This window comes from Saccopteryx leptura, chromosome 1 (genome assembly GCF_036850995.1).
Source record: "Saccopteryx leptura isolate mSacLep1 chromosome 1, mSacLep1_pri_phased_curated, whole genome shotgun sequence".
Lineage (NCBI taxonomy): Eukaryota > Metazoa > Chordata > Mammalia > Chiroptera > Emballonuridae > Saccopteryx > Saccopteryx leptura.
In genome coordinates, this window is record NC_089503.1 from 150,447,348 (window position 1) to 150,473,091 (window position 25,744).

At 47.7% G+C, this 25,744-nt stretch overlaps 1 protein-coding gene and 1 long non-coding RNA gene across 2 annotated transcripts in view; one reads left to right on the forward strand and one right to left on the reverse strand.

Moving 5' to 3' along the window:
* Positions 1–18,266, forward strand: part of DHX29 (DExH-box helicase 29) — a 39,886-nt gene extending 21,620 nt beyond the window's left edge. Inside the window, exons 14-27 of the mRNA XM_066377718.1 lie at positions 388–528; positions 1,951–2,095; positions 2,228–2,345; positions 4,287–4,371; positions 5,116–5,204; positions 6,526–6,654; positions 6,747–6,822; positions 7,892–8,116; positions 9,705–9,841; positions 10,258–10,351; positions 12,441–12,743; positions 13,832–13,963; positions 15,684–15,780; positions 18,019–18,266. Of these exons, the coding sequence (XP_066233815.1) occupies positions 388–528; positions 1,951–2,095; positions 2,228–2,345; positions 4,287–4,371; positions 5,116–5,204; positions 6,526–6,654; positions 6,747–6,822; positions 7,892–8,116; positions 9,705–9,841; positions 10,258–10,351; positions 12,441–12,743; positions 13,832–13,963; positions 15,684–15,780; positions 18,019–18,074 (1,827 nt within the window). The 3' untranslated portion in view covers positions 18,075–18,266. The remainder of the gene's footprint in view (positions 1–387; positions 529–1,950; positions 2,096–2,227; positions 2,346–4,286; positions 4,372–5,115; positions 5,205–6,525; positions 6,655–6,746; positions 6,823–7,891; positions 8,117–9,704; positions 9,842–10,257; positions 10,352–12,440; positions 12,744–13,831; positions 13,964–15,683; positions 15,781–18,018) is intronic.
* A 531-nt stretch (positions 18,267–18,797) lies between these two features.
* Positions 18,798–25,527, reverse strand: LOC136400656 (uncharacterized). Its single transcript, XR_010750347.1, has 4 exons — positions 25,417–25,527; positions 22,911–23,084; positions 22,298–22,448; positions 18,798–18,844 (listed from the first exon to the last, which is right to left on the reverse strand). It is a non-coding gene; the product is annotated as an uncharacterized lncRNA (long non-coding RNA).
* Positions 25,528–25,744: the final 217 nt, after the last annotated feature.

Genomic DNA, 25,744 nt, shown 5'->3' on the forward strand with positions numbered 1-25,744 from the left:
GGGCAGAAGGTGGCCAGTGCTGCCCTGACTTGGGGGAGTCCCCTGGCTGGCACACCCGGGAAGTGTGTGCCCAGACCTCTCTGTGCAGGTCGAGGGCTGCTGCTGGGTGGCCAGGAACCCCCGCTTCTCCACCCCGCACTTTGAGGCTCGGCCTGGAAGCCTCCTTGCTGCCTGCTCCAGCTTTCACCGTGTTCGTGTGGAACAGACAAACAGCACACTGTGACTTGTCCTGAGACATCCGGGACAGACTCCTGCCCAGACAGGGCAGCACAGAGCTTTTTCCCTAATATTCTAAATTAGCATTGGGTGGCAGTCCCCTGTTCCCTTTTCAGTGCTGTTTACTGCAATGAGCTTGAGTTCACTGTTTACATGTCTTAATCCACGTAGGTTTTCCATCTGGAAGATGTAATAGAACAAACAGGCTTTGTGCTGGAGAGAGACTCAGAATATTGCCAGAAATTTCTGGAGGAGGAAGAGGAAATAACCATCAATGTTACGAGCAAAGCAGGGGGAATAAGAAAGTATCAGGTAAAAAGAAAACGGTTTGGAACACGTGGTCATGCTGTCCGGAACGCCACCTGCCACAAGGGTTTGAAATCATCTGCCGGCATGAATTCTGGTGTAATTGCTAGAAAAGGAACAGATACAATTACAAGCAAATTCTAAAGGTCGTTTAATCGTTGTTTCCTAGAGTTTAGTCTTTGGCTCATGATTGATTGTCTTCCTATACTATTCTGGGCCGTACAAGCACACGTAAACAGCCGAGGGCCATACGTAAAAGGTCACGTCTGTTGTTTCACAGCAGTGGTCAGTTATGGAGGGTAACAGTAAGGAGATCATCTGTAGTGATTTTCTCTGCTTCTGACCACCACAGGTGGTCAGGGGTAGGCAGACACGGGTTCTTGCCAGCGGTTTCCTGAGCAGTCCATGTCTGGCATGAGCCAGCTGTTGCTCCATGGTGAAGCTGTCCCATGCAAGCACAGTTCCCACAGGAGAGTGACATGCACACGTGTCATTCTGGGGTTAGCTAGTGCTACTGTTGCTGGGTTTTCATTGTATCCATGATACTTCATGCGTATATCCAAGTCTGTGGGAAGCACAAAGTTACTTTATTAAGTAAATAGATAGACCAAGAAAGCAGAAAACTACAATCTTTCCCTAAAACGTCAGAGATAGAAATTAGAAACTAAAGAAATATTTCCGAAAATGAAAGGTTATTTCACAGAGCTGACTGGAACTCAGCAACCAAAATAAGATCTAGAAAGAATGAGTCAACATGACCAGGTGGTGGCGCAGCGGGTAGAGCATCGATCTGGGATGCTTAGGACCCAGGTTCAAAACCCTCAGATCGCTGGCTTAAGCGTGGGCTCTTCTGGCTTGAGTGCAGGCTCACCAGCTTGAGCACAGCATCGCTGGCTTAAGCATGGGATTATTGACACTATCCCATGGTTGCTGGCTTGAACCTAAAGTTGCTGGCTTGAGCAAGGGGTCACTGGTTCAACTGGAGCCCCTAGTCAAGGCACGGATGAGAAGCAATCAATGAACAACTAAGGTGATGCAACTATTGATACCTCTCATATCTCTCTCTTCCTGTCTCACTTTTAAAAAAAAATGAGGCAGGTATAAACTACTTATTAAAGTTACTATGGCCTCTTGACCTGGTGCTTCTCAGTTGCCACAGAACAGTGGGTGCTGTGTTCTGTTTTCTCCAGTTCTTTAGTATATCTGTGCCAAGATGAAAAGCTTTGTTATAGCTAAATGGGCTGGATGAAATTAAATTATAGCAGAGATGGAATATTATTCTTTTTCCACTGTTAAAAATTGTACTCTTGCTATATTTTAACAAAGTAATCATGGTGACCATGAGAAAAATACAGATCTTTTTTCTTCTTTGTCTTACAAATATACTTAATGCATTGATTCATCTTTTTCTGGTTGTGTTTCTTTTAGGAATCCATCCCAGTTCAGACTGGGGGTGGTGCTGACCCAAATCCCCTGTACGAGAAGTTCAGCAGCCGCACGCAGCATGCCCTTTTCTGCATGAATCCATACAAGGTCAACCTGGACCTCATTGTGGAGCTTCTTACGTTTCTAGGTATAGACACATTTCTAGTACGTCTCCGTGTGTGTTGATAAGACTCTTCTGTTAACTAGAGGGGTTTTATTAATACCTTATGTGCTATTCCTTCTCTTTCTTATTTTGAATATTGTATCTTTAAAACTGCAGATAGGAGTCCCCAGTTCAGAAATATTGAAGGAGCAGTGTTGATCTTTTTACCTGGCCTTGCTCATATTCAGCAGCTGTATGATCTCCTATCAGCTGACAGAAGGTTTTCTTCTGAACGGTAAGTACAAGTCTTTTTTTTTTTTTTTTAATTGATTTTAGAGAGACAGAAACATATATCTGTTTTTTTATGTGCCCTTACCAGGGATCAAACCCGCAACCTTTACATATCAGGATGGCCCTCTAACCAACCAAGTTATCTGGCCAGGGTATTACAGATCTGTCTTTTTTTTTTTTTTTTTTTTGTATTTTTATGAAGCTGGAAACAGGGAGAGACAGTCAGACAGACTCCCACATGCGCCCGACTGGGATCCACCCGGCACGCCCACCAGGGGGCGACGCTCTGCCCACCAGGGGGCGATGCTCTGCCCCTCCGGGGCGTCGCTCTGTTGCAACCAGAGCCACTCTAGCGCCTGGGGCAGAGGCCAAGGAGCCATCCCCAGCGCCCGGGCCATCTTTGCTCCAATGGAGCCTTGGCTGCGGGAGGGGAAGAGAGAGACAGAGAGGAAGGAGAGGGGGAGGAGTGGAGAAGCAGATGGGCGCTTCTCCTGTGTGCCCTGGCTGGGAATCGAACCCGGACTTCTGCATGCCAGGCCAACGCTCTACCGCTGAGCCAACCGGCCAGGGCCACAGATCTTTCTTATAGAGTGTTAAAATAAAAAACTGTTTCAGCCTGACCTGTGGTGGTGCAGTGGATAGAACAATGACCTGGAACACTGAGGTCACTGGTTTGAAACCCTGGGCTTGCCCGGTCAAGGCACATATGACAAGCAAGCAATGAACAATTAAAGTGAAGCAACTATAAGTTGACACTTCTCGCTCCCTCCCCTTCCCGTAAAAATCAATAAAAATAAAATCTAAAAAAAAGAGAAAGAAAAAAATGTTTCATACATTAAAATTTTTTATTAGAGCATTAAGTGTTTTTACCTTCAGTTAAAATTGGCCATGGGGAAGGAAGCAAGGTTTTTATTTTTGTTGTGTTTTTTTTTTTTTTAAGTGAGAGGAGGGCAGATAATGAGACAGACTTCTGCATGTGGCTTGACCAGGATCAACCCCACAACCCCCATCTGGGGCTGATGCTTGAATCAACTGAGCTATCCTCAGTGCTTCAGGCTGACAGACCAACCAAGCCACTGGCTGTGAGAAGGGAAGAGAAATAAGGAGGAGAGAGAGGAGGAGAGAAGCAGATGGTTCTGCTGTGATGAGTATATGGGGTTTCATTGTGTGCTCTGACCAGGAGTTGAACCCGGGATGTCCCTATGGTGGGCCAACGCTCTATCCACTGAGCCAGCTGGCTAGGGCCACAACTTTGTATTTGTTTTAACATTTCTATTAGAGCATTTCATCTACTAAAAATTTTAGGTATGATTTCTGCGTTTGTTTTATTTTAATATATTAAGCAGAGTCCCAGCCAGGTAGCTCTTGTTGGTTAGAGCGTCATCCTGATAGACCAGGGTTGCAGGCTCCACCCCAGGTCAGGGCACATACAAGAATCCACCAAGGAATGCATAAGTAGAATACATTGATGTTTTTCTCTTTCTCTCCTTTTCTCTGTCTTATCTAAAATCAATAAAAAAATTTTAAAAATATATAATTAAGCAGAGGGAGTCCTGTGGTTAAGAATAAGATGGCGAGTCCCCTCCCAAAACCCCTCGATGGGTCAGAACCCCAACAGGCTGTAGCTTGTCACCTACTTATACTGCATTTGCAGCCTGTCCGCCTGGTTGGAGCTTATTATTGCTTTCATGGTTGGCACGTCAATATCAGAAAATTTAAAAAATTCTTTTAAACCCTAGAGTCCATTTAATTCATTCATATGAAATTTTTTCTCTTTAATGAGTATATGGGGTTACATTGTACCATTATCAGGACTTTTGTGTGTTTAAAATTTTTCATAATAAAATATATTAAAGTTGCTTCCTATTTGCAAATAAATTTTGTTATTCTTTGCAGTGTCTTCTAAAGAGAAAGTCTTGCTAAGAACTATGATTTTAACTTTCAGATATAAAGTGATAGCTCTGCATTCTATTCTTTCAACCCAAGATCAGGCTGCAGCGTTCACGCTCCCTCCTGCAGGAGTCAGGAAGGTAAAGTTCAGGCCCGCAGATGTATGTGTGATCTGTCTGAGTGTCCATGAGAGTGCGATGGCTTTATACGTCCGAGACAGTTGTTAACATGCAGTCCCTTACCGCAGTGGTTTTCAGCCGCCAGTCTGCGGACCAGTACCGGTCCGCCAGAAATTTCATTCCAGTCCACACGTCAGGGTGGTTAACTCTTTTGCGGACTAGCAGTTGAAAACCACTGGTTTAGGCCCTGGCCGGTTAGCTCAGTGGATAGAGCGTTGGCCTGGCATGCGGATGTCCCAGGTTCAATCCCCATCAGGGCACACAGGAGAAGCAACCATCTGCTTCCTTTCCCCACGTCCTTCTCCCCTTTTCCTCTCTCTTCTCTTGCAGCCAGTGGTTTAATTGGTTCGAGCATCGGCCCTGGGTGCTGAGGATAGCTCAGTTGATTTGAGCATCAGCCCCAGACGGGGATTTGTGGGTGGATCCCAGTCGGGGCGCATGGGGAAGTCTGTCTATCTCCCCTTCTCTTACTTGGAAGGAAGGGGGGAAATGAAGGAGTGGGGGAGGAGGGAGGAAGGAAGGAGGGAGGGAAAAGAATAGGAAGGAAGGAAAGAGAGAGGGAGGGAGGGAGGGAGGGAGGGAGGGAGGGAGGGAGGGAGGGAGGGAGGGAGGGAAAGGAAGGAAGGAAGGAAGACCATTGGTTTACATGATAGCACATTGCTGAAAGTTGTTCCCTAAATGTTTTGGTATTTTGTTTATTTTCAGGTTGTTTTAGCAACAAATATTGCTGAGACGGGTATTACAATTCCAGATGTTGTATTTGTAATTGATACTGGGAGGACAAAAGAAAATAAGTAAGTTTGACTTTCTCAAATCAAAACATTTTAAACATGAAGAGAGATTAGGGCCTGACTGGTGGTGGCTCAGTGGATAGAGCGTCAACTTGGGATGCTGAGGACCCAGGTTAGAAACCCTGAGGTCGCTGGCTTCAGCACAGACTCACCAGTTTGAGTGCAGGGTTGCCAGCTTGAGCACTGGCTTGAAACCCAAGGTCACTCACTGGCTAGGCTTAAGGCCCCAGTCAAGGCACATATGAGAAGCAATCAATGAACAACTAAAGTGATGCAACTATGAATTGATGCTTCTCATCTCTCTCCCTTCCTGTCTCTCTCTTTCTCTCTCTCAGACAAAAATTAAAAAAAAAAATGTTTAGGGCTCTTGAAATTTCAGAAGTTACAGTATTATAGAGGGGAAATTTCAAATATCCTGATTCTGCCCAAAGCAAAACTGTAGGAAACTTGAAAATGCCTGAATCGATGTTCAATTTCACGTCACAGGTTTCCCCTTAGTAGCCAGTGTGCTGCTATTTTAGTAAAGCACTCTCAGAAAATGTTCAGGACATATGTGTTTGTGAAATAAATTATTTTATGAAAGCATTATTTATGGGATTATAAGAAAGAACATGGATTTTGAAATTAAATATAATTAGGTTTAAATCTTTTATCTATAATATTGAGCAAATAACATAACCATCAATCATCCATTTTTTTGTATATAAATGGGAAAATGAAAATTTCATGCTTCAGTGTATCTAGTACAGTAATTGGCACAATGTAACAATCTTCATCAAGATGATTATTTTGTTAATATTTTAATGTTTGCATTACATAAATAGTTGTTAGCACCTTAGCAATCTCTTACCATCTGCAAACACTGTCCCCGGTATTAGGCAGTACTTGGAAATGAGTCCATTATCCAGCATAGAGCAAACCCTTGATTTTTAACATTGTACCTTCAGAGAAGTGTGCTCAGGGTTTAACTGTATCCTGTGAAATGGTAAATGATGATGTTCACAGTGGCCTATCTCAGATATTTCAAACAGTTCTTGTTACATAGTTAATAGACATTGCACTAAAAAAACTTCCCATGGTCAGATTGGGGAAAGGTAAATTATACAGGGTTTTCTCTTGTGCCAGAGATTTAGTTTGGTAGCATGAGATTTGGTGTGCAATGCTTACTAAATTATATAAATATGAAACATTATTTGGAAAATATTGATTCACAATGATGATGGACTTTCTTTAGCCAACTTTCACCTTAGTTTTAAGAGTCATATTTCGGTTTTCTCAGCTCTTAAGTCAGTTATGCATGTAATGTTCCCCACCGCTCCCTCAGGTACCACGAGAGCAGCCAGATGAGCTCTTTGGTCGAGACATTCGTCAGCAAGGCGAGCGCTCTGCAGCGCCAGGGCCGAGCCGGGCGGGTCCGTGCGGGGGTCTGCTTCCGCCTGTACACGCGAGAGAGGTAAGCCTGGCTGGACATGGCAAGACAGCGCGCCGGGAGCGCAGCGTGGTGTGCCCGCTGACCAGGGGAGTGTGCACTGTTTTGTTTTTCAGATTTGAAGGCTTTATGGACTACTCCGTGCCTGAAATCTTACGTGTACCTTTGGAGGAGTTATGTCTTCATGTCATGGTAATCCCTCAGGAACTCAGATTGAGTTTATTTCTCACCCCTTCCTAGGAAAAGAAAAAAAATGAAGACCTAAATTTATCTTCCCTTGTGTGAATCCAGATGTTCTTCTTAAATACCTGGCCCCTGCCTCACCATTTTATAAGTAAAACCACTGTGCATTACTTCTGCCACAGATGCTCTTGCTTCACAGATTAAAATACAGTCTCATCCACCCTGGCTGGGGAGCTCAGTTAGTTAGAGCATTGCCCTAACATGCCAAGGTTGTGGGTTCGGTCAGGTCAGGGCACATACAGGAATCAACCAGTGAATGAATAGATAAGTGGAACAACAGATCAACATTTCTCTTTCTCCCTTCCTCTCTCTCTCAAGTCAATTAAAAAAAATTTTTTTTTTAAAGTACACAGGACAGCATAAGCAGGTGGTGGTGCAGTGAATAGAGCATCTGGCTGGCACACTGAGGACCCAGGTTTGAAACCCTGAGATGCTGGCTTGAAGCCCAAGGTCACTGGCTTGAACAAGGGGTCACTGGCTCAGCTGGAGCACCCCATACTTCCTGCCAATCAAGACACATAGGAGAAATAATCAATGAACTAAAATGATAAAGTCACACAACTATGAGTTGATGCTTCTAATCTCTCTCCCTATCGCTCCCTCTGAAAATAAAACAACCCACTGTGCACGGCACAGTCCCCTAGAACAAAGTTACATGGCCAAAATGACAGCAGTGTCGACACTAAGAAACCATGACCTAACCCAAGGGCTTCCTAGTCGGACAGATCTATGATGTCATTCAGTTTTCAGATTTTTGACTATAAAAATCAGGAATGAAGAAACTAAAAATATGGACTGGAAGGTCTCACTCACTGCCCACCCCGCTTCACACACACGCACGCGCACACACACAAGCGCACACACACACACACACGCGCACACACTGCCAATCACAGACACAAGGAGCGGCAGTCCTTACTCAGACGCCCGTCCTCTTGCTCTAAGTGGTGCTGACTTAGCCCGTGTCCGGCACCTCCTCTTCCAGCTGTGCTGACCCGTCACTCTCTCCGCTCCACAGAAGTGCAGTCTTGGTTCCCCTGAAGACTTCCTCTCCAAAGCCTTAGACCCTCCTCAGCCACAGGTGATCAGCAACGCGATGCACCTGCTCCGGAAGATCGGAGCCTGTGAGCCGAGTGAGCCCAAGCTGACCCCCTTGGGCCAGCACCTTGCGGCACTGCCTGTGAACGTCAAGATAGGCAAGATGCTCATTTTTGGGGCCATATTCAGTTGCCTGGACCCAGTGGTAAGATGGTCTCGCTGCTGCTGCTTCTCTCCAAGTAGCATTTTGGCCAGGAAATTATTAAGGATGAAAATAATTTTTAACTTGTAATTTAACTTTTTTTTTTAACTAAATAGAATGTCTGTACTAACATTAAAATGCAGGAAGTCTGGGCCCTGGCTGGTTGGCTCAGTGGTAGAGCGTCAGCCTGGCGTGCAGAAGTCCCGGGTTCAATTCCCGGCCAGGGCACACAGGAGAAGCGCCCATCTGCTTCTCCACCCCTCCCCCTCTCCTTCCTCTCTCTCTCTCTCTCTTCCCCTCCCACAGCCGAGGCTCCATTGGGGCAGAGATGGCCCGGGCGCTGGGGATGGCTCCTTGGCCTCTGCCCCAGGCGCTAGAGTGGCTCTGGTCACGACAGAGCGACGCCCGGGAGGGACAGAGCATTGCCCCCTGGTGGGCAGAGCGTCGCCCCCTGGTAGGCGTGCCGGGTGGATCCCGGTCAGGCGCACGTGGGAGTCTATGTCTGACTGTCTCTCCCTGTTTCCAGCTTCAGAGAAATACAAAAAAAAAAAAAAAATGCAGGAGGTCTGAAAGCTTAATGAGAGCTTTAACTTTGTATACAAGAAACATATTCATCCACTTCCTTACATATGCTGTAGCTACTGCTTTATACATGGGTTTGGTCATCTAGACATTTGCTATGAAGCATCCCCCTTGAGGTATTTATTTAGTTTGTGTGGGCACACAGTCAGTTCTCAGGCAGCTCTGAACCCCACGGACTTCCATAAACAGAATCAGAATCCTTCTTCCCTGTTTCTCTCTGCACTTTAATTCTGCCACAGGTGCTCATACTGTAGATTAAAAGACAGTCTCAAAGCCTAAATGCCAGCCATTGCCAGTAGCTCAGTTTTCTCAAACCATCTCAGAATTAACAGGTTTTGTGCCTCTGGTGGGGTCTCTGGACTCCTACGTCTGTGAGGCCATTTCATCTTTCCAGCTTTATTGAGCTGTGGCCTTCCCTGGGACTGCAGATCAAGCCCGTTAGAAAAACAGGACAGAGGGGCCGTGACGTTCTCTAGATACCAGAATCATGTTCAGTGCAGAGGGTCACCTGGGCCACAACGGTTGATCTGAAAAGCATCAATAAGTGGGTCGTTATGCGGTCCAAACTGTTTTAAAAGTACGGAGTGGGGCAAACATAGGCTTACAGTGTGAGTATGTGAAACACAGTTTATTCTATCATTATTATTTCATTATTTTCCATACAACCAGTTGTAAACCTACCTTTGCCCGTCCTGGACTTTGCAGGCAGTGGAAATTCCGCAGGCCAGGGGTCGAGCTGTGATTCTAGGGTTGGTTCTGACTGACAGACAACAAATCTCTCAGACACTCAGCTCCTCTGATCTCTGAACCTAGTGGTAGGACCTCCTCTCTCACCAGGATGGTATAAAAGTAGAGTGATACAATGGAGACTTGTTAGCTGTTGTAGAGCCTGAGAACGTACTGAGAAGCAGCAGCGTGCACCTTAAAGTGCAGCTGTTCTGTGACTGGTGCTATTGCTGTGGTGGCCATCGGTGCGTCCTCCTTAAAGGCACATGGCTTTTCTGGGCAGGCCACGCTGGCTGCGGTCATGACAGAGAAGTCGCCGTTCACCACCCCGATTGGCCGGAAAGACGAAGCGGACCTGGCGAAGTCAGCCCTGGCCCTGGCGGACTCCGACCACCTGACCATCTACAATGCGTATTTGGGGTGAGGGGGTCAGCTGCAGGTGGTCGGGCCTGGGCTGACCTGCTTTTTAAATATCTACCTTGACTTCCCTTAAAAAGATTTAAATTCATATCTCATTTAAATTATTTTTAGTTATGTCATCTATCTAGGCATAATTATTTATTTTACAGATTCATGGTTTTATAATCTCTTCTAAAATTTAAGAACAATGTACGTTGTATAATTATACGTGTATGATTATAGCTGGTTAATTTACTGTTACACATAAACAGGAAAAATGTGTATTGTGGTTGAAATTCTTAACTACAACCAGTTGCTCCTCTAAATAAGACCCCCGTGTTTTTAAACAGCTGTAAGTTAAAGCACACTGTGGTTAGTGCCCCTGAAGAAGGACTTTGTGAGGCAAGCGCCAGTACCTGGTTGTTTCGCTTCTGTAGGTGGAGGAAGGTGCGGCAGGAGGGGAGCCACCGCTCGGAAGTAGCGTACTGCCGGAGACACTTCCTCAGCCGGACGGCGCTGCTCACCCTGGAGGTCAGTCTCACCTGGCGCCTGGCTCAGGCCCTGGGAGCAAGGACGAGGTCTGTTCTGGTAAAAGACATGCCTAGGGTAGTGCTCATCACTTCCCTTATCCACATTTGGACATTCTGAGGTCCAGTGTGTACAAGGAATTAGGTTTAAATGCTTGATTGCTTTTTCCTAGCTGTTTTTGTAATGAGTTCATTCCCAAGCATTTGCACAGGTAATCAGTGAATGTCGTCTTTAATACAAATCATTATGAACCTGGTGCTTAAATGTATCTGATGTATTCCAGTCCTCTGTGGATATCTTTGACATTCAGATTGTCCCCTTTTTGGACAGGGAGAGCCCCTTCAGGTTTCCCGGAGTCCTTGTCACACAACCTCAGCAGTCTTTGGTGGCGTCCTTGTTTGGGGGATGACAGTGTGTTCAGGCTTGGCTTGTGCATTGTATGCTCCAAGCTTGGAGTCAGTCATTTTTTCCTAAGAGCTCAGATTCCTTTCAGTCAAATTATTTTATATTTTCCTGTCAGCCAGCTGCTTGGTGGCAGTGGTGGATGAATTTATGGAAAGGCTCTGGGGGCATCCGTGCCCTGTGGCTAGTGGTGACCAGCCTGAGGCTGCTCTTAGGGAAGCTGGTGCCTCTGTTCGTCTCTCAGGCTCTGACTGCTGCTCAGGACCAGGATCATCTGTGGGAGGACAGAGCGGACCAGTGACTGACAAGCAGGGCTGCTCCGCACGCTCGTCTGCTGCCGGTGCTCAGGAGTGGCGTTCATTCAGTGCAGTGCGCTGTGAGAGTAATGACAGGGACTGTGCACATCTCACCTGGCTCCCCTTCTGGGCTCATAGAGGGTTCAGCACATCTCTTTCCCATAGACTTGGACTCATCACTCTTTGTAACATGACACAACTGCTGGGTGACAGCAGGAACTTCTCTAAGGGGAATAGCCTTGTCCTTCTCGAAGCACAGAAAGGGGTAGAGTGAAGAGGTAGCCCGCTCTGGGCCACTGACAGGACTTGGGGCTGGGAGCTAGTCTGCGCTCCCATCTGCACCCCCAGCCAAGGGCCACGCACCCTTCCTTCTGAGAGCCATTTCTCACCTCCTGGGGCTGCATGTTTTCTGTCTCTACACCAGCCCTGGGCTGCTGCAGCAGCGTCTGCTGGGCTTTCTTTCCCTGGAATCAAAATCCCTTCCTCCCCAAACCAGAAACCAAAAGGAAATCCTAAAGGTAAACATCACCTTTTAATCACTTGTATCCCATTTGCTTTGCAAAATGCTTGTCCTTCTAATAGAATGTTAGCTGCAGCACTACTAAACATAGAAAAAGATTTTAGGTAACTATTTTAGCTTAAATGAAGTTTCATCAATAAACTTTGTCAGAGTTCTTTAGGAAATTAAGGTGAGATTCCCAGAGACAAAAAGAAGGTACTTGCAGTCTAAGGTCAAAGTTCCTGTTGTTCTTCCTCAATATTGTTCTCTAAACATCAAAAGGAAACTACTATTGAAGGAAATAGGCACATTTTTATATATTTGTACATTTTATGACATCTGAAGTCTTGGGGTGGTCGAAAAACAGATGACTCATTAACCCATGACTCTCCAGTATCTTTTTTTCTCTTTTATTTAGTTTGGGCTTTAGTAAACTAAATAAGCATTTGGCATCTTCCCAGTTTTGATGGAAAACAGTGATATAAATTACAAGGATAGCCTGACCAGGTGGTGGCGCAGTGGATAGAGCATCGGACTGGGATGTGGAAGGACCCATGTTCGAGACCCCGAGGTCACCAGCTTGAGCGCGGGCTCATCTGGCTAGAGCAAAGAGCTCACCAGCTTGGACCCAAGGTTGCTGGCTCCAGCAGGGGGTTACTTGGTCTGCTGAAGTCCCGCGGTCAAGGCACATGTGAGAAAGCAATCAATGAACAACTAAGGAGTCGCAACGCGCAACGAGAAACTGATGATTGATGCTTCTCATCTCTCTCCGTTCCTGTCTGTCTGTCCCTGTCTATCTCTGCCTCTGAAAAAAAAAAAAATTACAAGGATATTTGGCAGTTGCTTTATTTTAGTCAATTGTGATCTTGTCTCTTTTTAACACACACCAATCTAGGATGTAAAGCAGGAGTTAATCAAACTGGTGAGGGCAGCAGGATTTTCATCATCCGCAGCTTCTAACAGCTGGGAAGGAAACAAGGCCTCACAGACCATCTCCTTCCAAGAAATTGCCCTTCTTAAAGCTGTGCTGGCCGCTGGGCTCTATGACAACGTGGGGAAGATCATGTGTACGAAATCAGTGGATGTTACGGAAAAACTGGCATGCGTTGTGGAGACAGCTCAAGGCAAAGCACAGGTGCACCCGTCCTCAGTGAACCGGGACCTGCAGACCTATGGGTGGCTCTTATACCAGGAGAAGGTAAAGCACTCGTTCTTTCTGTGTTTTGATGATTTTAGAGAGAGAAACATCTATTTGCTGTTCCACTCATTCATGCCCTCATTGTTTGCTGTTTGTGTGTACCCTGAGCACGGGTCAAACCCCCAACCTTGGCATAACAGGACGATGCTCTAACCGGCTGAGCTACTGGCCAGGGTTAAAGTGCTTGTTCTTAAATTCCATTATTCAGGGCATTGTTCTAGAGGTCAGTCGTAGCAAGTTAGGGTGCCCCAACAGCTGTGACATTTGGTTCTCAAATTGAGCTGTTCATTTTCATATTTGAAATCAAGATGTATGTAGTCTCTCAATGGGAAAAAGTCCTTACTCATTAATGAAAGAAAAATATTAAGAGTTCTACAATGACCATCATCTTTTCTACGTGAAATGAAGTACATGTATAGCCATGATTTCACTAGAAGGTACTGTGTCAAAAGGAAAAAGATATCTTATATCTGCATTTCCAAAGAGGGGGGACAGAGGATGTGGGAGGATGAGACATGACATGGCAACAGTCACAGTCACAGTGTGACCCGGGATAATTTAACACCAGATATGTATAGACTGCCACTACAACAGTCACAGTCACGGTGTAACCCGAGATAATTTAATACCAACTATTTATAGACTACCACTACACAATAGTCGACCAAATCAGAGCTTGTTAAAGTAACAATGATCCATTTAAATAACTCCCAATACATTCTCATACTGAAATGTAAAACATGAGAAACTACTAATTACCAAGCTGAACAATGGTCTAGAAACCAGAAACTTTGAAACTCAATCATAACTTTATCTTTGCGTTAATTATACATCAGCGTTAGCATTATAAAATTGCTTGTTGATAGTTCCACTCATGTTGAAGCTACACCGTAACAGCCTTAAGTGAATATGTGACAGGCAGTGGTCGCAATCACTGTACAGTTGTGCGCATAAAATACTGCAGACGTGGCTTCACAGAACCCACCCCTTACAGTACGTGCACCAGACCCTGGAGGAGCGCGTGAAACAGGGCGGGGAGCTTCCTGCCTGTTCAGGCTGTGCAGTATCTCCTCTCTGTTCCTGTGCAGATAAGGTATGCCCGAGTCTACCTGCGGGAGACCACCCTCGTCACCCCTTTCCCGGTGCTGCTCTTCGGGGGCGACATCGAGGTTCAGCACCGGGAGCGCCTGCTCTCTGTGGACGGCTGGATCCACTTCCAGGTACACTGCGTCTCACTGAGCACGGAGATATGTCACTTCCTGTGCCACGGAGCTAGATTTTTAAACACGTTTTGGCGTTAGCATAATTTTTTCCTATAGTTTGACCTAGAATAGATTATTTTATCTTACCTATATGGTTTCAAATCTGTTAAATTTGAAAATCAAATTATATTGCTCTAAGCCGTGGCCAGTTGGCTCAGTGGTAGAGCAACAGCCCGGCATGTGGAAGTTCAGGGTTCAGTTCTTGGTCAGGGCACAAAGGAGAGGCGCCCATTTGCTTCTCCACCCCTCCCCCATCTCTCTCTTTCTATTCTCCTCCTGTAGCCATGGCTCGATTGGCTTGAGCGATTTGGCCCTGGGCACTGAGGATGGCACAATGGCCTCCACCTCAGCTAAAAATTGACTCCAGTTACAATGGAGCAAGGGCCCTTAGTGGGCTTGCTGGGTGGATCCCAGTCTACCCCTTGTGGGAATCTGTCTGCCTCCCCTCCTCTCACTAAAAAAAAAATTTGCTGTAACAAGCTGTGTTTATCCTAACAGTTACAGCATGCCCTGTGTTGTGCACTGTACACGGAGGAGCCTGGATATAGCACTTTTGATCAAGTCCTTTCTAGATGAGGCACTCAGCTCATTGAGAAGTGGCTTGTGGCTTCCCCGGGTGGCACGCATTGTGACGGGTGGGGCAGGGCTGAACCTAGTGCTCTCTAACCCTCTCAGCTCACACTCCTTCCACGAGGGTGTGCTACTTTCTAGCTGATTCTTCACGTTGTTGTGTTCTCTGGAAAACTAGGCCAACCAGTGCTCCCAGCAATAAGATGAGTTCTCTGTGACCCCATCACCATCGACCAGTTTTAACTAAGCAAATGAAACACATTCTTCCATGGTATACCATGATAGCCGTTTGTCTAAGACTGAAGAGGTAAATACCTGTTAAATGCAACTTAAAAAATAGATACAGTTTTTTGCAAAGGGGCTGAGGTGTTAGAAATCTTTTATCACTGGATTGTGGTGATGGCTGCACAACTGTCAATTTACTAAAAATACTCAATTGTACACTTAAATTGTACACAGTAAATTTTTATTATTTGTACATTATACCTCAATAAAGCTGTATTTTTTTTATTAGATGTATTAGGCTGACACTGGTTAACATCATTATACAGGTTTCAGGAGCCCAGCTCTACACCACATCTCTGTACACTGTATTGTGTGTTCACCCCCCACCCCAAGTCAAGTCTTCATCCATTACCATTTATGCCCCCATCTCCTCCACTCCCCCCACCCATTGAAGCTGGTTTAAAATTTTTTTTTAAGTGATAGGAGGGGAGATTGATAGACTCCCACTTGTGCCCCGACCGGATCTACTAGGCAACTCTGGTCTGGGCTGTTGCTTGAATCAGCTGAGCCATCCTCAGTGCCTAAGGCCAACACTCGGACCAGTTGAGCCACTGGCTAGCTGCAACAGGGAAAGAGAAAGAGAAGGGGGAGGGGGGGAAGAAGCAGGTGGTCACATCTCCTCTGTGCCCTGGCCAGGGATCGAACCCAGGACTTCCATACACCAAGCTGATGCTCTACCACTGAGCCAACTGGCCAGGGCCAGTGTTCTGTATTCGAGTCGAGATGTGCTAAGGCAGACTGTGAGGTACATGTGCTCACCTTGATTTATGTTAAGACACTCGGACTCCTGGGATTAATTGTCCAATGGGTTGTCTCTCCACAGGCCCCCGTCAAAATAGCCGTCATTTTTAAGCAGCTAAGAGTTCTCATTGACTCTGTTCTAAGAAAGAAGCTTGAAAATCCGAAGATGTCCCTTGAGAGTAAGTGTTGGGTTGTAAAGTGGGGAGAGGACAGTATACTTTTAAACACTGGAGTACACTGTCTCGCACACTGAAGCCTTGTGTTCCAGTGATCAAAAATTGTTTTAATAATGTTTAGTTAATGCTGCATTCCATCAGACTCACAAAAAGTCATGATAGGAAATGAGAGCGTGGGACCCCGTGTGGGGCACCGCACGCGCGTCTTCCCGGCACCGCTGCCGAGCTCTCATCGTGTGAAATGGGTGCACTGTCCTGCAGTGCCGTCTGCAATCCCCACACTGGCCAGGCCAGGAGGTACTCAGCCGTCAGCTGATCCTGGCCACTGCTGAGTGTCCCGAGCCCATGGAGCCCCCCAGACAGAGTCTCCTCCGTGGGGGAAGCCTGTGGCTGTGTGACTATTCTCTACCTCTTCTCATCTTCAGTACTTCCCTTCTGCCACCTCCCTTCTTTTTAAACGCAACTTGTGCTTGTGCGTTATTTTTTGGTAGACTTTTCCACCCTCAGGATATGGTTGGTTGTGTCTGCGTGCTTCGATTTCACGGGTTTCTCTACTTCCTGTATTTCTTGCATGCTGGTGATTCTGTCTAAAGGCTTGATTAGAATCGGGTTTTCAGGAAAAGAATAGTTTTAGTTGGTGCTAGTCTTCTTTTTGCTTCACATTAAACTCGGCTTTTCTACTAATAATGATTTTTAGAGTTGATCAGTGGGTTTGATGTGATTGTATCTGATAAAAGTCCCAGTGAATTCTCATTGTCGGCAGGTGGGGGTGTCACTGATGGTGGATGCGTAAGCATTAAGTGGTATGAATTTTCCCGTATTGTTGGAAACTAGATCAGGTCTAGACATAATACGAGATGTGGGCTCTTTCCTTAGGGAGCTTTGGGCATTACAGCTCAGCCTTAGAATGAATTACACTGTAGATAGGGCAGGTGGAACCTCAACTTGAAGAAAAGTGAACTGTAAGATAATTCCAGGGTGTCCCTTTGCTGCAAAATAGAAAGCTGCACTGACTAGGGGTGTAGCGCAGATCTCCGACCTGGGAGGGGGGGTGCAAAGTGCCTCATGCCCTGTCTGTGAACTTCCCCGTGAGGAACGCTGGGATGTAATGCCAGGCTTCTGGACAAGGACTGAAGCTGCTCTGTGCTGCTGCCTTCCCCCCGACAGAAAGCATCCCCCAGACAGAAAGCAGGTTCTCTGCACACCCACAGTCACTCCCCTTGTGTCAGTGAGGTGGTTTATTGCCACGTAGCTCCAGGAGCCTGGCCGGCATGGGCCCCTTTGTCAGAGAATTCTCCCTGCAGTCTGTAGCCCCAGGAGCCTGGCCGGCATGGGCCCCTTTGTCAGAGAGTTCTCCCTGCAGTCTGTAGCTCCAAGAGCCTGGCCGGCATGGGCCCCTTTGTCAGAGAATTCCCCCTGCAGTCTGTAGCCCCAGGAGCCTGGCCGGCATGGGCCCCTTTGTCAAATTCCCCCTGCAGCCTTTGAGACCCAACGCTCTGACCCCAGTGTCTGCTATACACAGAATTTCAGTCTTGCAGCCCTGATCTTTATAGCTCTCTAGAGTGGTTAGGTAGGGAGGGAGTCCTTAGGAAGTCTCAGTATCAGAGCAAGTGTCAGAAGGAGAAGGTGCTGTTAACAAACTTCCTTAGTAAATACTGTGGCCCCTGGTTTCTGTGTATGTCTGGGTGTGTGAGAGAGAGAGAATGTGTGTGTGTGAGTGACAGGACCGTGGACCCTTTGTTGTGCAGAGAGGTCTGTCACTCCCATTGACGCCTCCGCCTCCTCCTTGTGAGAGCACTTCCCTCTCACAGTGTTCCATTTCCTTTGGACTCAGCCTGGAGGAACTGAGGGGCAGTTCCTCTGACCAGTCCCTACTGTGGGTCCCCACACCCAGGGGTCCCTGGAGCCTCCAGCATCTCTGAGCCAGGCGAAAGTTAGCACACTTCTTGTCTAAAGAAATTTTAAAATAATTCCTCATAGAGGACCATCACATCTCTCCAAGCCTTAGCCAACTTTTTGTCAAAGTAGGTGTATAAGTATAGTAATAATTAAAATAACATTTGTAAGGCGACAAATTATATAGGCCTCTCTAGTTTTATAGTGAATATTACTGCTGTTAGTTTTATATTTTAATGTTTTAAGAGAATGTTTTAATGATGTGTACCTGCTGTTTACATGTGTATACAGTAGAGAATTAGCCAGTAATGCATTCGTTCATGGCTTTTTTCTTCTCCCACTCAGATGACAAGATTCTACAGATCATTACGGAATTGATCAAAACAGAGAATAATAATTGAATCTGAAATCCATGGTCAACTGCTTTAAAAATTAAGATGAAGACACATGATGGAGTAATGTGAAAGTGGACCATCCCCTCGGCTTCAGGACCAGCCGTAACGGGGCGGGGAGAGCATGTGGTTTTCTAGTCCTTTTTCATGATGATGCTCAGTGTCCCTGCCTCTGTGTTTACAATAAATCCTTTGGTACCATCCCTGTTTCATTCATCCTTTTGTGCCTCGTCTCTGGCACCTGTGGCTCTGTGCTGGGCTGAGTGCCCACCTCTCCACAGTCACTGATGCCGGGGAGGTCAGACCTTGACCCAGAAGAGAAAACAAGCTCCAAACCAGCTGTCAGTAAGCCTCCATGACAGCACAGCTTTACACGTCAGTCATGTAATGTCTGATACTCAAAATCCAGGCCTCAGTAAGTGCACACTGCTCACGGGCGCCCCCGGCACTGAGGGTGCGGCATGCGGCATGCGGGAGGGCAGGCCTGAGCGGCCATGCTGCTGTCGGCTCCTTCCTAGGCTGACAGCACTGCCCTCGGCCTGTCTGCACCCAGGCTGATAGTTTTGAGTGGTTTCTTCTGTTTCACCTATGGAAGATCTTTTAAAACTCCATTGATATTACATGGAGGAATCTCCCCTTTGTGTCCTGTTGAGACTGTTGATGGACTTCACATATACTTTTGTGTAAGCCAAGCTGGAGGAATTGTGGCTGAAGAGCAAAAAGGACAGTGCAATGACATCCTAGTTCATCTGCTTCCCTCTCAGTACACATCCTCAGTACTGTGGATGAATAAATAAAAGAAGCTATAACTTTTCCTGCAGATATAAGTAAAAATAATACTTAGTAGCAATCTGATTTGCTGGGGTTATTTTACCATGGTCTGAAGACACTAATTGCTGCCCTCTTTGTTTCCTGTGTGCAGAGAAAGAGAAGACAGAGAGGTCTGCCCTAACAGAGAGGCATGGGTGATGTGGACAAGGGATGCCCGGCGGGGTGTAAACAGACCTTTCTGCAAGCTGGACCTTCAGCATTTCAACAGCCAGAAACACAGAGATACTCGCTTTACCCTGCATGTGGTTGGGGGAAATCCACTGTCTGTGTGTGAGCCTACTTCACATTGGCCCTCCTTTGCACATCACCTGCACATAGCGACTTTAGGAGAACCTAACTAAGCACCTGGAGCACCCCTTCTCACCAGAAAACACTGCTCCCCAAACAACGGCATATGGATTTAAGCAGCCTCGCAAGAACTCTCACTTAGGGAATGGATTTGTCCAACGTTGAAAGAAAAAGGCTGATATTTGGACTTGTGAACAGTATAACACATGCGAATTCTCTTCAAAGAGGCATTCCTGACCAACCACTTCAAACTAGCTAGGCATCGCCCTGGCTGGGTAGTTCCGTTGCTTAGTGTCATCTTGATATACCAAGGTTGTGGGTTCGATCCTCAATCAGGGCACATACAAGAATCAACTGATGAGTGCGCAAATAAATGAAACCCATGGTCTCTCTCTCTCTCCTTCCTCTCTGAAATCAATCAATTAAAAAAATTGGCCCTGGCCGGTTGGCTCAGCGGTAGAGCGTCGGCCTGGCGTGCGGGGGACCCGGGTTCGATTCCCAGCCAGGGCACATAGGAGAGGCACCCATTTGCTTCTCCACCCCCCCTTCCTCTCTGTCTCTCTCTTCCCCTCCCGCAGCCGGGGCTCCATTGGAGCAGGGATGGCCCGGGCGCTGGGGATGGCTCCTTGGCCTCTGCCCCAGGCGCTAGAGTGGCTCTGGTCGTGGCAGAGCATCGCCCCCTGGTGGGCAGAGCATTGCCCCTGGTGGGCGTGCCGGGTGGATCCCGGTCGGGCACATGCGGGAGTCTGTCTGACTGTCTCTCCCCGTTTCCAGCTTCAGAAAAATACAAAAAGGAAAAAAAAATCGTCTGATGTTCACGTGTGATGACTGTGACCACTTTCCAGGCCTCCGCTGGGTTCCTTGCTTTCTGCATTACACAGCATACGCCAAACACGTCCAACAGGATAAGAGCATCCTGACTGCATCGTAAGTGAAAGTCAACACTAAATGCTGCAGAGGTACCCTTCAGAGACCTGTCCCCCCCTGACCCCTCTGAGTCTAGGAAGGCAGCCCCACCATCTACAGGGAGGCAGCAGAGTGAGCCTCTGCCTACACCTGTATTCTAGGGGCTATTTTCCAGGCCCACTGAAACAACTCACCATGTCTTCCGTATCTTGAGAGATTGGGGCCTGGGTGGCCCCAAGTATAACTAGGTGATCCTGCCTACTGTTTGGTGCAGCCCTTCTCAACACCCACGTCTGACCCAGGCCCTGTGAGGGTGGGCGGCGCTGGCCCCAGGACTGCGTGTTCCTTCCAGTAGCAGGAATGTGCCAAAGAGACACACACTTCACAGAGGTAAAACCTCTTCAGCGTCACCCCAGGTAGTGCTTATCTGGAGGGCCACGTCTCTAGTTTGACAGCTTAAAGATGTGCCTCAGATCTCAAATGAAGTCCGGGGGAACTGTAATATGAATAGCAGCCTTCTTGTGCCTCCCAACTATAAACATGTATTGACCTCTAAGACAGATATACATGATGTATGATAGACACATTTTATACGTCTATAGCAACAAACTAAATGACACATTTCCCCAGCCACAGAACCACCTCAGCTTGAACAAAACAGCACCAGCTAACTCAGACTGAGCACACTGCATGCCTTCTCTTACCCTCAGAACAATTTTATAGGGTACCTACTACTCCATTTTTTTTTAACAGCTAGGAAAACTGAGGAATAAAGAGTTTGTGTAACCTGCTCAAGTTTATGGAGTGTGGGTGCTCCGTAGCTGGGGTTTGAACCCAAGGCATTTGATTCCAGAGCTGAGCATATTAACTACTATTACATGGTACCATCTGTGCTGGGCAGATTGCCACAGGTGGGTGTGAGACGGGGGTGGGGGGAGCACATGTACATGTGAGTGAAGAAGCAATGTGATTGAGCATGTCTACTGAACCCTTGATGAACTGGTAATTGGCAAAGCAACAGGTAACAGAATGGCCTTTTTCCCAGGTGTGGGTACTGGTGGACATTAAAACAGCTCAGTCAAAGGTCTGGCTGGCTTTAAATATGCTGAGGCCTTGGCCGGTTAGCTTGGCAGTAGAGTGTCGAACTAGCATGTGGAAGTCCCAGGTTCGATTCCTGGCCAGGGCACACAGGAGAAGCGCCCATCTGCTTCTCCACCCCTCCCCCTCTCCTTCCTCTCTGTCTCTCTCTTCTCCTCCCACAGCCAAGGCTCCATTGGAGCAAAGATGGCCCAGGCACTGAGGATGGCTCTGTGGCCTCTGCCTCAGGCGCTAGAATGGCTCTGGTTGCAACAGAGCAACACCCCAGATGGGCAGAGCATCGCCCCTTGGTGGGCATGCCAGGTGGATCCCGGTCGGGCGCATGCGGGAATCTGTCTGACTGCTTCCCTGCTTCTAACTTTGGAAAAATACAAAATAAGAAAAAAAAAGAAATGTGGTGAGGCACTTTTCCTTTCTCTCCCAGGAGCATGTCACACTTTTCCCTTCCACCATCCCTCTCTTTCCTCCACAAGAGTGCATCTCCTGCCTGACCTGTGGTGGTGCAGTGGATAAAGCATCGACCTGGAAATGCTAAGGTTGCCGGTTCGAAACCCTGGACTTGCCTGGTCAAGGCACATATGGGAGTTGATGCTTCCAGCTCCTCCCCCCTTCTCTCTCTCTGTCTCTCCTCTCTCTCTCTCTCTCTCTGTCTCTCCCTCTCTAATAAAATGAATAAATAAATTAAAAGAAAAAAAGAGTGTATCTCCTAAACTCTAAGGGTCCCACAACCAGAGGAGCAGGGGGCAGTGGTAGCTCCTCCCGAGCTCACCCCCTGAACCTGTCTCCAACTTTCCTCTGACTTCCCAGTGAGCCAGAGCAGCCCCACCTCGGCTCACTCCTTCCCATTGCTTCTTCTATCCTACTCCCCTCCTTTTTTCCACTATCCCCAGCTTTAATAAATGTACTCTCAAAATAGAAAAAATTTTAAAAACTGCTGAAAATTCTTGTCCTTTGTTGACTAAATACCAGCAAAACTTGTCTGACTTCAAGTACCTTCAATAGTTCTCAATTGGGGCACTTGAACACATTCATAGAAAATAGAGTCTTAAGTAAATATATCCTTTTAGTGACAATCCAACCTGAGCTTAAGGATCATTTGAGGTGCTCACCAAGTTGTCACTTCTAGGCAGCAGCTCACTTGTTTTGTTTACTGAACAAAGGTGCTGTCCGAGAGAGCGTTCTTCCTCCTTCGGCTCTCAGAGCTGGGGCAGAGTGCGGGTGGGCATTTTGGATGGTTTGGATGGAAGCTGAAATGGCAAACTGGGAAAAAGCAAAACAAAACAAAACAAAAAAACCAACTCTTGTTCCATTACGTTAATTCCCTTGCAGATTTCATAACCATAAACAGCACCTGAAAATAAGCCGGGCTGAGAGGGCTAAGCAGCTTTCATCACAGAAGCCTGGGTTTAATTAGGTTTGACATTTTTCAAGTATTTTAGGTTTACCTCCTGCTTTAAGGTGCATTGGGCCCAGGGCCCAGCGAGATTTAGAGAACAGAAGTTAATTTTAAAGATCCTTCCCAGGGAAAATAAAATAAAAGGCCTATATAACTTGGGCCCTATTGTTCATACCACAAACATGGCACCGAGGTGGCCTCCAGTTCTGCCCCTCCGGTCCTTTTTCCACTGATCAGTGACAGTAATCTTTCAAACAAAGGACAGATCCAGCCCTGTCCCTTGGTCAGGCCTCTACAATGGCTCCAGGTAAAGTCCAGACACTTACAGAGGCAAACAAGGCTCCTCTTCAAGGCCTTGTTGTCGGTCCCAGGAGTGTGGTGTGGAGATTAGGGAGCAGGGAGGTAGGCTGCCTAAGTTGGAATCTTGGTTCAGCCTTTACTCTCTGCGTGACCTTGGGCAAATGATTCGTCGTCCTCTCTCCGACTCAGTGGGTTTTTTTCTGTAAAATGGGGACAGTAGGGACTCCATCTCATAGTGCAGTTTGCAGATCCAGTGAGTATAAAACACAGAGTGAGCATAACATAGTACCGGGCGCACAATCTGTTTTATATGGGTATCAGCGACTATCTCCCCACATCCTCCCTCCCTGTGCCCTCAGTTCTGCATTCCCACCCTTCTGTATCAGGCTGGCCCCTGAATGTCCCAGGCCTCATGCTTCCAGACCCTCTCTCATGCTGTTCCTCTGCTGGGAATGCTCTCACCCACATCCTCCACTCACCTTCTTTCTGTGCTCACCCTTCTATGTCAGCTTCTCCCCCACTGAGGAGGGAAGCCTGTCAAGCTGGGGTCTGGTTGCTCTTACCATGGGCTCCTGCGGCGTAGGAGCAGGGCTGTTCCATATTAGGAGGCCCGGTTAAATTTGAAATGTCAGGTCAACAACAAAGAAGCTGTTGGTGTGTGTGCCCTAAGCAATATTTGGGTTTCAGATAAGCAACAAAGAATTTTAGTATCAATGTGTCCGGTACACTATTGGTGACATACTAACAATTTACTTGTTCTTGGTCTGACCCTTGGATTTAAATGGCACTTGTTATTTTATCCGTCAACTCTATGCCCAGGAGATCCTCTGTCACAGTCTTGAAAAGGTGTGACTTAGTGGTTCTGTTTCCCCGCTAGAATGTCTGGTGCTGTGAGGGCAGGGCCAGGCAGCCTGGCTGGCAGTTTCAGACCTGGTCTTCCACAAAAGAGGCAAACCCCGACAGGTATTGCGGGCAGGTCCAGACCACTACAATAAAGCGATCTGTCATCTTTTCTGCTGGCGGAAGGTCTTGCCTTCCATTTGTGAAAAAGATATATCTGTGAAGCACAAATAACGCAATGAGCAATAAAAGGAGGTGTGCCCGAACTTAAGAACAGCTCCAGGAGGCCAGAGCTCGGGCGCCCCCTGTTGGGGGTTCACGCTAACTACAGGCACACTTTGGGAGAGCAAGGTCTAAATTTTAGCCTCAAGGGCATAGGTGGATAAAATGATGCTACTGCTTTGTGGGCTGTCTCCAGTATGGTGATACTGTTGTCCCAAGGGTAGCTTTAAAGTAACCCCGCTACTATTTTATATTCAAAAAAGGACCGAGTTTTACACCTATATCACTTGGTTCTCAAGGTTAAGTGTCAATAGCTACACTGAACAGATGAGGAAAGAAGGCCCAGAGCAGGTTAGCAGCTTGCCCAACATGATCCACAGGCGAGAGGGACAGTTCTGACCCTAGGAGCTGAGTCTGTGTTCTTTCCAGTTGTACCGCTGGGCCGACTGGAAAATCAGATTTCCTGGGTTCTCCCTCCTCACCAAGACTGCTTCTCAGAGGAGGGGTCTGACGGCTGACCCCTCTGCACAGATTTAAGGCTCCTCCCACCGTGGTCTCTCAAGAGAGGGGACAGGTGGCCTGGTATCTGTATTTTGAAACGCAGGTGATTCTTAGTTCATCTCTCGTGTTACAATCACACTTTCTAGGTCTGGAGACTAAAGACCTTGGTCAGATTTACAAGGAAATAGGAGTGACACTGACCAGAACTCAAAGGAGGTCCTTTGTCTTCTACCTGCACCTCTAGAAGACACCACCCAAACCCATTAAGGGACAAAGATTTACACTTTGATTATACCCATTTGGCAGTGTTTTGTTTGTTTGTTTGTTTGTTTTTGGTTTTTCTGGAAGAGGGTGAGAAAGGCCGACCCGTTTTCCGGGTACACCTAGTGATTTCCCCTCTAGGAGGCCTTGGGCATGTGGGTTTTCTGCCCCTGGGACAGGCCTGTAAAGCTCCCAGATGCCACCTGTGCTACCAGCGCCCCTCTCCTTACGGGTCCCCCTGCCTGGACGTCCCCCACCCCCACCTTCCCCTCGCAGGTCTGTTTCCTGGAGCGTCTGCAGGAAGGAACACTTCCTCTGAGGAAAAGTCCTCTCTGAGGCTCAGAGGCGGGAAGCAGGGAGCAGCCTGGAAAGGCCGGGCCGCCAGGGCCGAGGGGCAGGAGATGATGACCATTCGGTAAAGCGGGAAGGGCAATCCCCAGACACCGCTCCGTTTCTGAACCTCTCCAGCCTACTCGGTGCGGGGTGAAAAGGGCGCAGACCCGCTGTCCGAGGCCCCTCGGGCTGGACTGGCCTCGAGATGACAGGCGCGCAGAGCCCGGCGGCCGGAGGGACCCTGGCCACTCGCGTCCTGCCTAAAACACAACCACACGCAGCTGAATTGGGGTTAATGCTTGTGTGGGTCAATGCACAAAACTCTCATGCTGACAAAACCGTCGCTGCGGTCTTCGTGTGGGGCCCAGTACCGACCTGGATCAGAGCCGACAGGGAAGGTTCAGACCACCTGGCCCAGGAGCGGGAGGTGCCCCCTGGACAGTCTTCTCCCTCCAACCTCGGAGCCGAAGGGCGGCTCAGCGGGATCCTGCGCTCACCTGGCTGCGCCGCCGCCCCGCCTCCACCGCCGCGGCGCTTTGAGCGCGCGCCTGCTGCGGCGACCCCGCTGGGTTGCCCGGGTAACGGGGGACGCACGCGGAGCAGGCAGCGCGGGGCGGGCGCGCTGCCGCTGTGGCCCCTCCTCCCCGGGCTCGCGGACTGCGCACACAGCCGCGGTAGTTTAGCCGGGAAAGCGTGGCTCGCG